Consider the following 16,152-nt stretch of genomic DNA (forward strand, 5'->3'; position numbering starts at 1 on the left):
CTCGTGCTGCAGTGCGATTGTGTTTGCTATATATATTTCTCAACACTCACGCCACAGTGATACAGGCCTCTCGGACCACTTGTGAGCGCAGGTCTTTAGCGGACAGTTTGAAAGCTCCATCTAGTAGCCGTAGGTGCTGGTAGAAGCAGTCGTAGCTGGCCGCGCCTGCCACTAGCAGGGAGCGAATTTTCTTAAGCTGTTAAAGAGGTTAAAAAAAAAAAAGAAACAAAGAGGGAAAACAAACAATAACATATATTATTCATTACATTTTACTGACCTAACTTCAAAATTATTTTCTGAAACTTGGTACTGGATTTACTGACAGCGTTGGCTCTCTGGTCCCAGTCGTGTTTGTCATCAGAGCAAATCTCACGGATCTTATTCAGGTTGTCATCAAGATCTCTTGTTGAGTAGATCTGCAACACAATGACAATCTGGTTTTTAAATGCCTGTATTACTAAATGATGAAATTAATGGGTGGATGCATTTTATTATATTTTGTGTGAGTTTGTACCTGGACAGTAGGGACATCTGTAAAGGCTTTTATGAAATCCTCTTCATCAACTGCCCCGGCACTTTCCTTGGACACTGGGAAGAAAAGAAAATCAGAACAGAGTTGATTAAAATGCAAGTGTGTGTTCATTTAAATTATAATACATCCATATTTAATCATCCATGAGTCCACAACCCTAAGGCCAAAAACACCTTGGAAATAATGGATGGAGGGACACGCAGAAGAAATACTAGAAACGCCTGCGCCTAGTCACTAGGTCTTTTTTCTGTCTTTTTTTTTTCTTTAAAAACACCCACAGTTAGTAGAAACTGATACAACTAATGGATTGATGATTAGTGTAGGGATTCAAAAGGTTCTGGACTGGCAGGTTTTGTGATTCTGCTTAAACTAAAAAACAAAAAGCTACTCTTACAATTATCCACACACACACACACACACATCACTGTGAGCAGACTCTGTTTCTAATGGACTTCCTGGCAGTAATGGGAATGTAAATCATCTCTCTCTCGGGGCTGTGGACCACACCTCCTATAACTCCTACAGTGGGGAGGCAGGGACAAGTCAGAAATAACAGACAAGGGAGGAAGAGACAAAAGGAAAAAGAGCCAAGGAAGGAGCTGAGATTAATGCTGGAAAAGAATATGAAAACCATGAGATTAGAGCTGCTACTCAGGCTAGCCAATCATGGAGCACAAACATGGGAAAAGGAAGGTAGAAAAGCATCTCTTCCTCCTTTCCTCCGGGCTGGCTTGGATATCAAGCTGCACCACAACGACATGTTATGTCAAAACTCTACATGGCCCTTAGAGATCTTGGAAAAATCGATGCAGCTGGCTGGCTAGCTCTAGCCAATAGCCCCGGTCTGTCACGGATGCAGCCTGATCATGAAAGCCACCTACCAGAACACCAACACCATTTCCAATTAGTTTTATTGCAGGGCATGCTGTCAGAGTGAGCAGTTATAGAAGCAATAAAGCATATTGTCATTTGTGTAAACAGACCTGGGAGATCATAATGTGGAAATATGAGTATTAAAAAAAAAAAAAGGTGCCGCTTTGATTGAAGGCTTGACATAAAGCAGCCATCTTGACCTTTTACAGAACCAAGAATGAGACGCCTGTTCTTTACTGATACAGGATTGATCTAATACTGCAACTTACTATCACACCATCTTTCTTCTTTCTGTCTGAGTGTTGCTTTCGTGGTGTGCGAGTGTGTGTGGGCGTACTGCCGTCTAAATGCAAATTCACACAAAAATTGACAGATTCCCATAAAAATGGATAAACGGAAAAGCAAAGCACCAGAAATGTTTCAGCTGCTCCCCACTGAGATGTGTTTTCATCGAAAGTGCTTCAGTTGCTTTAATCACTCACTGGGTCTCATGTTGAGAACAGATACGATTCTGTTTTAATTAATGTGTGTTTCTATCCAGGGTCATTCCTCAAACGGTAACTATAATCAGAAAACACTTCTCTGTTGGATTATTGCTTCTGTTACTCTACGTCACAGACATGCTTGAGTTTTTCAAAGTGCGATACTGATACTCAACATTCTGAACAATTTTGGCTTGTTGAAACACTTAGATTTGGGGATTGGGTGCCTGGTCTTTCATGAAATGACCCTGCGTCATTGCAGCACTAAAGTGATCAGTGTGCTAAGGCTTTCAAAACGCAGGAGTCTTGTTGCTTGCTGCTGTGCCAACTACCAGAGCTGCCACTGCTCTGCTAACATGTTGCTGATGCCACAACTTCTGTGTGAGAAAATCGCAAATTTGAGCCAAAAGTCACGATAGGCCTCTCCCTCCCTACTGCATTGAACTTAACAAGGTACAGGTTTTTGAGCTGTAGCTCTGTGTGTGCAAAAAATACTTGTAATGCACCTTATTTAGCTTCTCACAGTCAATCCATAATCAATAAGGCTGTAATGATCTAAGAGGGAAGAGATCACAATCTTGTTTTTCCATGCAGCAGAGCAATGCATTCAGACTACCAGTGTATGTGTGGATGTGTGCGCCTGTGTGTGACACAGATAGAGCAACAGGCAGCATGTTCATAAGAGCTTCCTACTGAAATAATAAACGACGGGAAAAATCGATACATGCAAACAGGGCCCAAATATAACACTCCAACCAGCTGCACCAGAACGGAGAGCTGACAGAACAGGAGGCAACAGAGAAGGATTCAAATCATTTCAAAAAGCAGATCATCTGAAGGTCTGAGTAAACTACAGATATGAGACAAATCAGAGAGGAGAGACAGATTTCAGAGGACATACAGGGGTGTCTCTTACTGCACCCTGTGGCATGCTTACTCATGTCTTTTGCTTCTTGTAATAGCTGTCAAAGTCACTGTCCTTATCCTGTTAACAACAATTCTATACCTTTACTGACAGTCTACATCCAATCAGGCATCCAAAACAAACTAAAATTGACCAACAATGAATTATGAGGACAGTAAAGGTCATTTTCCCCCCTCAGACAAGAAGTAAAATTCGTTATTTACATTGTTTTATATACTGTAACACCAAAGCTAAGAGGGAACGCATATGTGGACCGTGCTCATTTCACAGCTCACAAAATACAGATTAAAATTTATTAAGAAGATGAAAACATCTTGTCTGAATTAATCAAAAAAATGTAATTAAGGCGCCAAACAACAACGACAGGGTCTAATTGTGGGGGACTACAAGTAATAATACTCATAACACCAGTCAGTAGTTATTAAATGATATCAAACCCACATCTAAGAGACAGAAAATAGTCTATATTAGGTTTATAATACATGATGTTACACAAATATCTCCCAGTGCAGGAACACAGACCAGAGAGTGAATGTTTCTCCTTGCACCTTAACTGCAAAGAGAGGTATAAGTAGCTGTATGTCTCAGTGCTTATATATAGTTATAAGGAGGGTGGATCACAGTTAGATCCAACAGTTTGCTCCTGTACACAGCCAAAGTAGATTTTGAATTTAAACTGCTTGATTTGCAGACTTTCAACTTTAACAAAAGGGATTTCACTGCATCTGAGCAGAGAGTATAAGTCACAGTTCATCCTGAGACTTTCACCCACTGGCCCACTACCCATGTCGCTATCATGATATGCCAGACAATGTAATAAGCTTTGGATCATAAGTTGTTTCTCACACTGTCCTATCCACTGTGTGTGTAAATGTCAATTAATTTACGTACCTAGCTTGCCACCAGTAGCGCTGGGCCTGCGAGCAGCGGACGACTCTGCAGGCTTTTTGGGAACTTTGGGAACCTTGAAGGCAGCTTGGGCCGAGGAAGAGCGACTTCCATCCACACTGTCGTCATCATCAAAACTACGATCTGTAAGGCGGAAGACAATGTGTAGCGTTAGCATCCAACCTGTGTGTAAATACAGTTGCAAAGGCTTTACAACATTACCTTGAAAAACACAAAACAAACAGCCTAAAAAAAATAGAACAATTGTTTTATTTGTTTTCACAACATGCAATAAAATAATTTACTAATAAACATGTATATAGTCAATAAGATTACCTTAAAAACAAAAACAGAAAAATCTGCATCCGCTTTCAGAAGCAAATATACTGAATCCCAATTTCTAAAAATCTAGACTAACATTTTTATTTGTTGAAACCTTTAAAATATTTCACATAACGTTGGCTTTTATTTGTCACTTAAATGTTAAGTATACAGAGGTTAAGGCCACTGGAAGACAATGCATGGTAGAGGGAAAAGTAATGGTTAGAAGCACAAAGAGGATGTAGCCTACCGAAAGCTAAGTCAGGAATCACTAAATCAATACCAATTACAAAAACCGCACTCAGTGGGAGAAACAAAAAAGCAAACCCTCAGACCTATACGATCACTTCAAAGGAGGAACGAAGCCAAATCTTCAAGATGTCCAACCTCTACACCACCAGTGACTGACAGAACTCTCCAGAGCCCAAACCCTCAATCTGCATGCTAGCACAAACTATGCTAGCTGTCCAGCTTGCATGAAACTTGAGAATGTCTGAAACAATGCTGCAGCATTTGCAACAATATGTGAGGGCAGACACACGCGTGCACACACATACACACACACACACACACACACACACAACACACACACAGACACACACACACACACACACACACACACACACACACACACGTTGACTGTGAAGATCAAACTGTTGGCATAGGAATGTAGTTGCGCTCCAGTCGCTCTGACAACCAGCTATGGAGAAATGCGCCAAAGCCACCACCCTACACCTTGACTCATACATCAAGTTATTTACATGCACACAGAGACACACGGAGTCGACATGCAAAATGAGTGACAAGCATGAATGTGTACGTATGAGCCTCATTCTCCAATGTTATGGACAGACGATTTTTTCAAGCTAGATAAATGTTAAGTGGACGTGTACAGACACACATCAACAGCCATGAACTGACATTTACGCACAGTCTTTGACACACACAAACACAGTCCAGCACACCCAGGTTCATCCTTCCACTCACAGTCACAGATGCGTTGGCAGATAAGTCGCCTCATGCTTCTGGGAGGGCGTGGTGTTGGGGTCCCTCACCTCTTCTCCAAACTGTACCCCAAAACAGGTACGTGCACACCACACGCACACACATACACACACACACACCTCACATATACTTTATGTGAGGTGTCTAAGGCTGCGCACGCACACACCCCTCACATCGCTGTCCGAAAACCCCTCCACCCATACAAGTGCCGGCATTTTCTTTCACTCCTCTCCCTCTCCTATCCCTCCCTCTCCCAGCCTCTCTCCTCCTTCTCTTAGCAGCCTCACAGCCAATCAGGCGGGAGGTGACATCATGTTGTTGCAGCCAGTGTGGAGGCAGGAGGATGAATGCGTGTGCGTGATGGGAGAGAAAGGGAGACACACACAGACACCCCAGGAATATTAACAGGGCTTCTCTATGTCACTGCCAGACCAGCTAACCTAAACTCATTACAACCACCAGACAGCACAAATGCTATCTTCTAGCATCCCCCCCCTCTCTCGCTTTCTCACCCTCACACACACACACACACACACACACATCAACAACAACAACAACAACAACCTCTGAACACACTTTCTGTTGCTATATTTCTGTTTCTCCACATGCACAAAGGAACAAAGGATAATGGAACAATGATTAAAGGAGAGTGTTGACAAAGGGGGTACAAAGGGTGAACCACACCCCTCCATCTGAGGCCTTGACCCTCCCACACAAACATACACCCACAGAGCAGTTAACAGAGCCTGTAGACAGAGATGTTTTTGAGTTTGACTTTTTTAAACTTGAGTACTAAATAAACACAATTTTAAAATTATCTGTTACGGTTGCAGCATCTTCATAATGACTTTGCTAACGGGGCGATTTTAGCTTTACAAAGCACGCACACATAAAAGTACATCTGTTTTTTTGAGACATCGTGTTAGAGAAAACTTTTGATTTTCCACTTGACAAAAGCAGCCACTTACTCTCAGTGAGAGCTCTACACGGTAATCCACAGAGTATGAGGCGAGAAGCTGCAGGTTCAGCTAAATCTGCTGAAATCACAGGATCCATATAAAAAAAGAAATATTAAAAAAACAAACACAGCTTGCACACGGTGGTGCAGTTTTACTGATTTATTGTAGCATGCTCTAAATAGATAAACAGATAAACCTGGAGCCCCACAGAGTGCAAGCTGTAGATTTATTTTTATTCATTTATTGTTTTGACATTTGCAGTTGGCTTTTTTCTTTTTTGGCTCTGCACCCGACTCATTTTGTGTGCATATGCATGACGTTTTCTAGTGTTCTATGTATGTATAAACAAAAGAATTAACATTTTGACACCTTCAAAACCACCTTACCATTTTTGAAGTGTAGAACTGGGGCCTTATTAGCAACAATTGTTATGGCTACCTAGCCATAATCATTGTGATACTGAATAAATTACTTTTTCCTTTTGCCAAAATGAGCAAAGTAAAAATGCAAAGTGAAAAAGTACATTTTCTGCATGGAGCACATAAACATCCTTGTAGCATCTTTTCGAGCAACAAGAAAAATAAACACCACCTATCACTGTAATGATGCATTAGAAGGCTTTATACAACAGCTTTTCAGCTGTCAGAGGGGAAATTAGCTATAGAGACCAAAGCTGTTTTAAGCAAAAAATAAAAATATATTATTATTATCATTTAAACTGCAATGTTTACTGAACCTTTTGACAAATAACAAGAATAATGAATTAAATCTGAATTTGTATTTATGATTTAAAATTTCTATCATTTTTGCTACCTTTGGCATTTCTGTGCAATTTATTGCTTGAAATGTATGCTAGTTCTCACTGACTGCAGAAGAAATGCAAGAATATAGTGATGTTTATAATTGCACTGAATTATAAAAGCATGCATCATAAGTGAATAAATTCACAATCAGATGCACCATTAAGTGAATTTTAATTGGTAATAAAACCCACAGCTGCATTACATTATAGCAGTACTACGACATGCATCACGGGTCTTAGCATTGATTATCAGCTCCTGCTTTTGTCTAGTCAGACCCCACGGGGGTAAATGTCACTGGGTGAAGGGCAGAGCAAAGACACCAGAGAGAAGAGAGAGGAGGGAGACTGAGAGGGAGAGATGGAGAGCGTGAATCTCCTCCACAGAACAGACTGCACACATGCTGTTGCCATGACGACCTGTGCAGACCAGCTTCAAACGAATTGAGCAGCAAAGGCGGGGGTGGGGGTTCACTATATCCCCAATTTGGTTTAATCAACAGTTGGGTTTACTGTTTATTAATTTACTACATGCTAGTTACATATCAGTACACAGAAACAATCACAGCATACTTAAACACAGTGAGAGACATTAGCTACACCATGTACCAGGCAGCGTTACCATGGAAACTCCAGGCCAAGCGCCCCTCCTCTCTCCATGTGGAGAGAAGAGTTAAAAAAAAAAAACCAAAAAAAAAAAAAAAAAAAAAACTGGAATAAAAAGAGAAGAGCGGACAACCAGCTGCAATGTGGTAACCGCCCAGAGAAAATCAAGAAATCCTAAAGTACAGAGATATTAAAACACCTCTACAGAAGCATGCAGCAAAGCAGCAATTTCCCAGTCAGTAATGTGTGTTACAAGCCAAAAAATAAACATGATTAGACATAAAGGAGTGCTCCCCTGTTTACTTGTCCCTGTCTAAAGAAAAAAAGATGAGAGAAAGTCTAGCCGAGACAGAGAGCTAATCTTAAGTCTTCCAGCAAAATTTGGGGGGCTTTTGACCACATGATGGCAGTACTGACTCTGCTCTAACCAAATTATTCTGTGGTTCAAACATCAGCAAACCACCTAAAAGGAAGCAGGATACAACACCCTGCTGATCAGAGAAGGACAGAGCATTTTTTTTATGCATATGCACCAAAAACAACATTTTTAAAAGGCAGTCACACCAAATCTTCAGAAAGCCTATTAACTGATTCACCTGAGATGAAGTTTGTGAATGTTTTTACATCAGATATAGGTATCCATATAACAGTGGAACGGTCTGCAATACTGGTGCTGGTGCACACTAGAGCCAAAAGCCCACGTAAAGCTTCATTTAGCTTTAGTGTCACATTGCTCTATGCAAACTTTGCTCTACCTCGCTAACAGATTGTGTTTGTGTACGGGCAATGTCGCATATTCCTGCTCAGGCCCATGTGACAGCATGCAGAGTCCCACATAGAAGATGACACAAAATATCTTGACACTGCACGATCACTCATATGAGAGTGATGACAACTGGAAAGAAGAACACGAGCAGCACCGTGGTGTCTGAGACAAAAGCTGCTAAAAACTTTCAGCTCCAAAATAAACGAGCAGAAGTACGTATATAAAAAAAAAAAGACTAATAAAAAACAAACAGCCAATCCTACAGACATGTTAAGTGAAAAGATAAACCACTGAACATACAGTGGTTTAGATGCAAAATGGGATAATACTACAAAAATACATACAACGGAAAGTGCAAATAAAAAGAAAATAACTTCCTTTGCTTCCATAGAATGACACTCGAAGTTTTTTTTATACATACTAACCATATATTTAATTATAGCCATCAGTTTGGTAACATAAGAGGGTCAAATGCTTCACTTGCAACCAATCTGGGACAGAGAATGACTGAGCGAAAGGGGAGCAAAGGAAAATAAAGAGACACGTTTGAGGTTTAAGCTTGGATTCTCTAATAGGAGACAGGCTGCTCCATTTCCAGCCCAGCTCAGAGAAAATGATCTCATTAAAAGAAGACACATATACACAGAGACTCAGACACACACAGGTATAATTTGAGTCCCAATTCCAAGTCGGGGAGAGGGATAAGCCATAATATTCAGAGGAAAGCTTTGCCATGACAATCAGAGTAGCTTGGAAACAGGGTCATGATTCCCTTTGCAGAGACTGATGCACTGAAGCAGAATGAGCATGTCTGCGTGTGTGTGTGTGAGAGAGAGTCTGTGAGTATGTGTGTGTCACTCCCTGTCAACACTGAAGTACTATGCAAACAGAGAAAGCTGCTACTGATGGTCAGTTTGGGGCACTGAATATCATTGCTCTTCCTGTGTGTGTGTCTGTGCACAGGGCCAAATGTCATTAAATAAGAGCCGAGCGCAGCACCATGGGCAATGACATGCTTTACTTTCCCAAGAACCAACATCAGAAAAAACCTCAATTCACATGTTTACTAATGAATGAACAAAGGCCTGTTAGTCATGATCGATATCCCCTCTTTGCTTATGTGAAATTTTGACTTTTCTCAACAACTTCTTTTCATTCGCTTCAAAACAGGAACCCTATAACACAAAGCCACTGGTAAGATTTCTTCTCATGTTGTGCAATTTGGGGCACAACATGACACAAGGGTATGTAACCTGAAACTACCGGTGTGTTGCTGTGATGATGAGTTTCTTTGTTACCAGAAACTAAACTGCTTTGAAGAGAAGCGTTTTGTAATTCCATTCGGGTTGGGAAAATCTTTGGCATGATGAAGACAAAAACTACTAACTAACCCATACACAATGTGGGAAACAAAAGGGAGGGAGACAGATTTTTGGGGGGCTCTGCATACCGACCTACTAAACAACACAAAGTAACCTCATTTCAACATCATGTAAACATTTTTTTTGTTGTTCTCGCAAAGAAATTTAGCTACCTAAAGTAGAAGAACCCCACATTTGCAAAGCTCTACAATGGACCTTACTATTGTAATGTAATTACTTTTCAAATCAAAGCACATTTGCACTATTTTCACATAACCACAAGTAAGTGAAAGGCTTCACCAGTAAGCCTGGAGATTTGAGAGCTGGGGTGTTAACACAGAAGAACACTTGACCTGATATTACTACAAAAGAAAGAGTTTAAGAGAGTCTCTGCTTTTCTGTCCTCTGAGTGGCTACTTGAGTAAAGCCACACTAGACTTGAAGAGAACAGTGGGGAGAGGAAGCTGCAAGAAAATTGGATTGGGTGGATACGGTGCGGTGCAACTATGACCTCAAGCAACAAGCTACAAAACTATAAGCATCTCTCAAAATTTTAAACAACTCAGATTGGGTAGACCATTGCTCTTGCAGATGCGCACGATTCCAATAAATGCAGCATCATGGAAGCATTTGAGGACACCCCAGTTTTCCCCTCGCATGGAAGCACATGCACGCACGCACGCACGCACGCACGCACACACACAGACACACACACCCCAAAGCACTTGGGGTGAAAGTGCAATGAGTTTAAGCTGATTTCAATCTAAAACCATATGCTGGGCAGCTTTTGTGTGAGTGCCAGCATCCACAGCCAGATGAGATTAAACACACAACCACGGACAGCCAGGCACAAACATACACAGACACACAGGCACACCTACCATTATCATCATCCCCAAATGCCATAGTTACAGCGTTATGGGTCAAATCCGCTGGTTTGGTCTGTATTCACTTCTGTCCCTCTGTTCTCGCCTTTGTTTTCTCCTCTGTTTCTCCCTCGTTTGTTCAATCTCTCTCTGTCATGATGAATCAGGGAGAGGCAGTGATAGGCACAGCGCTGTGACTCGGCTACTGCCAGAGATCTCTGTCAGCTTCCTCCCTCGATCCTCTGCCCTCCTCGCGTCCCTCCCTCCTCCCCTCTATCCTCAGCAACAGCTGCCTCAAACCCCTTCAAAGAGAACGCCAAGAGCTGGCCTGAAAGCGATGTGGGGCAAGGGCAAGTACGAAGGCATTTGTGCGCCTGTGTGTATTTTGGCAGATGGTCTGAGCTTGTGTCCCTAACTTAGAGGTTGAGGAGTCTTTACAAACAAAAACAAACCTCATACTCACCACATTCTGTGGCAGACGTGAAGCGTCAAACAAGAATTAAGAAAGCAGGAACGTGGTGAGAAAACACACTCCAAAGACACTTCATTATTCGACAAAAAGACTCACATTTATCTTTGCTGTACATAAAAATTTAACAGAATGGTAGATGCAACCACCTGTTACCTGTGAAGCTGGAAAATATGTAAGAGCAGAGTTCAAACATTTTGTGATTTCCAAAAAAAAAAAAAAAAAAAAAAAGAGTTAGCTTTGGCACAAACAGAACAGCAGCAGTGGTTTTACAAGATGGAAACTAATTATTTTCACATTTCCATGATAAAGAGAAAGTAAAGGTGGCTCTACAGGCAGGACAGAAGTGAGACATGATTATCCCATTTCACATTAAACTATTACTAACCTAACCTAATGTAATTAAAGATAAACAGACAGGTATTGGCTGATGATGCAAAACTATCAAGTCATAGGATTTGGCAATTGCACTATTTTAACCCCTTACTCTTCTATTTATCTTTGTAACATGTTTCAGATTATTTTTTCTCTGTATGAATGATGCGCATAGGTCTTTTTTGTTAGTCCAACTGAAACTAACCATTATTTTCATTATTCAAACACACGGAAAAACAAACACTTTACATTCACGGCTTCAAAGATCTCCTAGCCAAGTGTCTTGAAGATGATAAACATATCACTGAACTAAGGGATTAAATGATTAACAGTCTACACACTAAAGCAAAGACCTTTGGTTTTAGACCGTGATAAAACAAGGTATCTGGCACTTTTTATTTACTGCTAAATAATAATAAGGCTGCACTCCCACAATTGGTGCACTTTTCCAGTAGAACACCAAATCGAAGAAATTGAGCGCTCCCCAGATCAAATACTATAAAGTTCTTGCACATGTCAGTCACAGCTGTTCCCTGCACTGCACAGCTTTAAGTTTCTGGGATGCAGCATGAACGAGTGACATTAAAAACAACAACAAAAACAGACCACAAATAACAGACTGCTGAAAAAGAGAAAAAAAACAACTAAGGTAGAAGGCAAAGGGTTTGTTTGGAGAAGCAGGCCATCATCTGCTGTGAAAACACTTCAGAGTTAGGGCAATTTCTTGGTCATAATCATGTAGCCCTATTTACATAAAAAACATTAATCATGAAAAGCAGTGAAAATTAAAATTACTGTTTGTTTCAGCCTCATTAGGCAAGGAAAGGTATGCACCCAGAAAAGTACAAACAATGCCAACTGTGGCGTGACCAGCTGTAGTAGCTGAGGCATTACAAAGAAAGAAGCTTAAACACACTTGAGGTAGCAGCCAAGGCCAAACAGCAGGGCGTGTAGCTAAAGTTCACTGAGGTAAGCCTCTGCAATTACTTCCACTTCATGTTTACTCAGGGAGTTTGAAAATACGGTCAGTGCAAAAGTCCAGATTGTCAAGTTTTTAAAGCAAGAGAAGAAAACAAGTGAGTGGCAAAAAGGGTAAGAAGAATGGGTATATAGAGCAAAAAACGCAGTCACAACTAGGGATATTACAGAGATACAAATATAGAAATATCCATAAATTGGGCAACTACCTCAAAATTTAATCTAAGAGCAATTACAAATTAACAACATGACACATTTGACATAAAATGTGGAAGATGATGCTGAAACTCTCAATACTTCATACTCTTAATTCTGTCATTATGAAAGCAACACGAGAGGCAACAACGTGTGATTTCAGTAAACCTAACACCTAACCCACAGAAATATGTAATATGTAACCCCAATCGCCACCTCCAATCTAAGATGCCCTAACCATAACTGTGACAATTCATAATGCAGACTGACAGCCAGGGCATTAGAGGACATATACCCCGAAGTATGTGTGTGCAAATGTGTTTCAGAGAAACAAAGCAGAGACCCTTTCACTTTCTCTCTCCTTTCCTCTGTCACTATTTGACACAACCCACCTGAAGATGTCATATTTTGTATTTAACCCCGTCAGCACGATGGCTGTGACAACCAAAACATAAACAGATGATTTTAGTAAGGCTGAGATTTTAACCTTTAATGACTGCACCAGAGACGTGCGATTCTTCTCAAAAGGTTTAAACCAGCCCACAGAAATCAGTATGGGGCTCTAAACTCTGCCTGAGTTTACCTATACTGGAAAGAAATAGAAAGAAGTTCCTATTCCCTACATTAAGATTGCTTATATTTCATAAAAATAATATGACTCTTATTGGACTCATTTTATTTTCTCATGGCCGTGGCCCCTTTCAAAAATTTAAATAAAATAAATAAATCACACAGTGCTTCACCCTTAATGTAAACGCACAAGTTTTAGTTTTAAATGTAGACAAATTTGACATTTTTCATTCTGCATGACTAACTTCCATAACATTTATGGTCCATATAGAAATCCCTTCATAGGGCACAAACCAAAACTGACTCCAAGCACCTAAACTTGAGCACAGCTTGACTGCAAAACCGGACTCTCATCCTGAGCCGAAGGTAGACAGACAAGCTTATAGAAACTAAATCAACTAAACACAATACTCTTGAAAGATTTCAGATATTTTATACTAGACTTAGACTGACCTAAAAGCTTAATTTACTTACCCCTTTCTTAATAATTTGATATTAAGAAAGACATAGAACACCCCCCAAACATGTGACATCAGGAGGTAGTTTGATACATTTTTAGTACTTTTGCACAACTCTGCTAAACTTGTGTACAAAATTTAACATTCACACTTTTATTTTAAGCATGTTTGACAATTTAGAGGTTTGGGCTGCTGAACACCCACCGACGTTCACTGCTCCACAACTTTTTTGATGCCCAGGACATGATCAGTTGCCTGACAGCAAACAACCAATCACAGCTATTTTTTGTCACAGCCAGTTTAAATGAAAGCGAGAGTGCCAAACGAATAAATATTCTGTCTGGAAACAATCGCTGCTTTCATTCAGGGAAAAGCACATGACAGATGACAACAACGCAGAGTTAAAAACATTAACAATTCATCACAACAACTACACAATCACAAACCCAAATCACAACTTTGCTCCAAGCCCCGGGGAAGTGGGATTTTAAAAGTCAGACTCCCTTCATCTTACTTCGGCCCACAAAGACAGCAGCTAAAGCCTTACATTACATTTCCCTATGCCTCCCTCCAAGTAAACCAGCTGCAACAGCCTGTCAAGCACCAACTCCCTGCTGTAGCCGGTAGACAGATACAGTGACAGGACAGCCTGAAGGTATATCATCCAATGACAACCTCTGCCAGACACCAACAGCAAACCCAGCTGACCTCAAAGGGAGCACAAACTCAGCTTAAAGCCACATGTCAACTCAATTTGGTGGAGATTTAGAAAACATTTCAGTAAAATACTATTCATAATCTTGGAAACTTCATCGCTCTCATAATTTATAAAGTACTAAACAGTCTGTACACATCAGTGGTTCCCAAATGTGTTGGACGATCGCGTGACAATCACACATTATTAATGCAATTCGCAAATGAACAAAATGCAATGCATAAAATGTTAATTTTCCCCACCAGTACTTTGATTGCACTCATTCCCCGAACAGAAGCAAACTCTGTACCCTAAAAATATGATCAGAGACTTCAAAGGGAACCCCATTCTGTTCACACAGTTGCAGGGTGGTGGGAATTATGAGAGCGTGACAAATCAAAGGCCCTGACTGACAGAGAGGAGCTGACAGCAAAAATCTGCAAGGCAGGAAATACATCACTCTGTTGTTTGGAGCAAAATAAAAATGAACTGCCAGTGCAGACCACCCAGCACCTAAAGAAAGACTATAAGACAGCATTGTGAAAGCTACCTGCTTTATAGATTCAGGTAGACTGAGAATGTCAAGACATTTGGCCTGCTTCAAAAGAGCACTGGATGTGTAACAAGGCAATGGAAGCACAGTGTATACTTGCTGAGCAGCAATTAAAAAAAAGACAAAGAAATTTCTAGATGCTGCAAATGGTTTATCAAGAGGGCCTGCAGCAATGCATTCCAAAGAAGGGTTGATGGCATGTTTGACAGAGGCTGCTTTGCACAGATGATTAATAAGTGTGCCTTTGAAGATCAGCCCTGCCCTTTGCTGCCTGTTCAGAAGAATATGTTTAAAAACAAAAACCCACTGGTATACATAACCAGATTTTAAACCGACAAGCTATACTTTATATACTGATGATGCCTTTACTGGAACCCCCCCATCAGCTTTTATACAGCTCCATGCTTCCAATTTTCCAATTATCAACACTTCCACAAGAGCTCTTATCAACCAGAAAGTAGACGCACAACCCAGAAAGATAAAGGCAAACTCCTGGTCTCTGCTTTTAGATGAGAACAATGCTTTTTGTGTAACTGAATAAATTATCATACATCAAGGCAGTGTGACTGCAGTTTGTTAAGTGACATTATAGATGGAAAAAACAACGGGAAACCACTGATTCATTGTTTTTGCTTCTAAATGATACTCTGTTAGCTCAGCTCAGAGGATGTGCTCATACCAAATACCAATCTCATACCTTTCTTTTCTCAAAATTCAAACTCTGTTTATCTTACTGGAACAGATACTAAAAAAAATGAAGTCCCATGGGAACTGAATAACCTATATTCAATATTTAAGTAAAGGCTTTCAGACACACACTTAATAAGCATCATGTCAGCTTCTAATACATATGTAAGCAGGGAAACCTCACATTTTCATTTGTGCATAGTGTCAAAAACTCCCTGAGGTGCTGCTTAACCCACTTTTGTAACCTGAAAATTTAAGAGTGCAGAGTGAAATATTACTGTCAATATAATTACAATTCTCCAGGGTCAAACAACAATGGCTCCACAGACCACCTTACTGCTGGGGAAGGGAAAACTCAGCAGCAGCCTTCAGCTCAGGTTTGGTTCTGCTGAAGCACTTGCACGCACACATGGATGTGCACGCACACACAAACTCTAAACCATTAATCTTGTTAGGACCTCTTACAGGAGCTCATGGCAACAAACTGACACAACCACAAAAGCACATGCAGATTTAGACACACAAGCACAGGCACCCCCGCCCCTCAAAAAACACACACAATGTTGCTCCCTTATGAAACACACCCACTACATGACAACAGTAAAACCATCTTGACAATGTGACTCAACTTGGTGGCTATCCAATTCAAGTGTGGCAAAGTAAATGAGAAAACGCACTGACCGTGACTCGGGCTGAGAGCCATGTTGCCTGAATTCAAGGCTTCATCAAAACGAGCAAATATCGTCTGTAACCTGGAGAAAGAGAAAAGGAAGATTAGTAGTGTCGAGCA

The 16,152-nt window shown here is 40.7% G+C and overlaps 1 protein-coding gene across 33 annotated transcripts in view; it reads right to left on the reverse strand.

Annotated features, from left to right (window-relative positions):
• Positions 1 to 16,152, reverse strand: part of clasp2 (cytoplasmic linker associated protein 2) — a 63,004-nt gene that overhangs the window by 25,796 nt on the left and 21,056 nt on the right. For 31 of the 33 annotated variants that reach the window (XM_005932988.3, XM_005932991.3, XM_005932989.3 and 28 more), the window contains 5 exons: positions 16,044 to 16,114; positions 3,704 to 3,844; positions 515 to 588; positions 324 to 416; positions 51 to 196 (listed from right to left, as the gene is read on the reverse strand). In XM_005932988.3, coding sequence (XP_005933050.1) covers positions 51 to 196; positions 324 to 416; positions 515 to 588; positions 3,704 to 3,844; positions 16,044 to 16,114 — 525 coding nt within the window. Of the gene's footprint in view, positions 1 to 50; positions 197 to 323; positions 417 to 514; positions 589 to 3,703; positions 3,845 to 5,008; positions 6,716 to 10,398; positions 11,068 to 16,043; positions 16,115 to 16,152 lie in introns of those variants that run through there. The other 2 variants (XM_005933005.3, XM_005933004.3) reach the window with 2 other exon arrangements.

This window comes from Haplochromis burtoni, unplaced genomic scaffold (assembly GCF_018398535.1).
Source record: "Haplochromis burtoni strain Fernald_Lab_line unplaced genomic scaffold, NCSU_Asbu1 Contig_163, whole genome shotgun sequence".
Classification (NCBI taxonomy): domain Eukaryota; kingdom Metazoa; phylum Chordata; class Actinopteri; order Cichliformes; family Cichlidae; genus Haplochromis; species Haplochromis burtoni.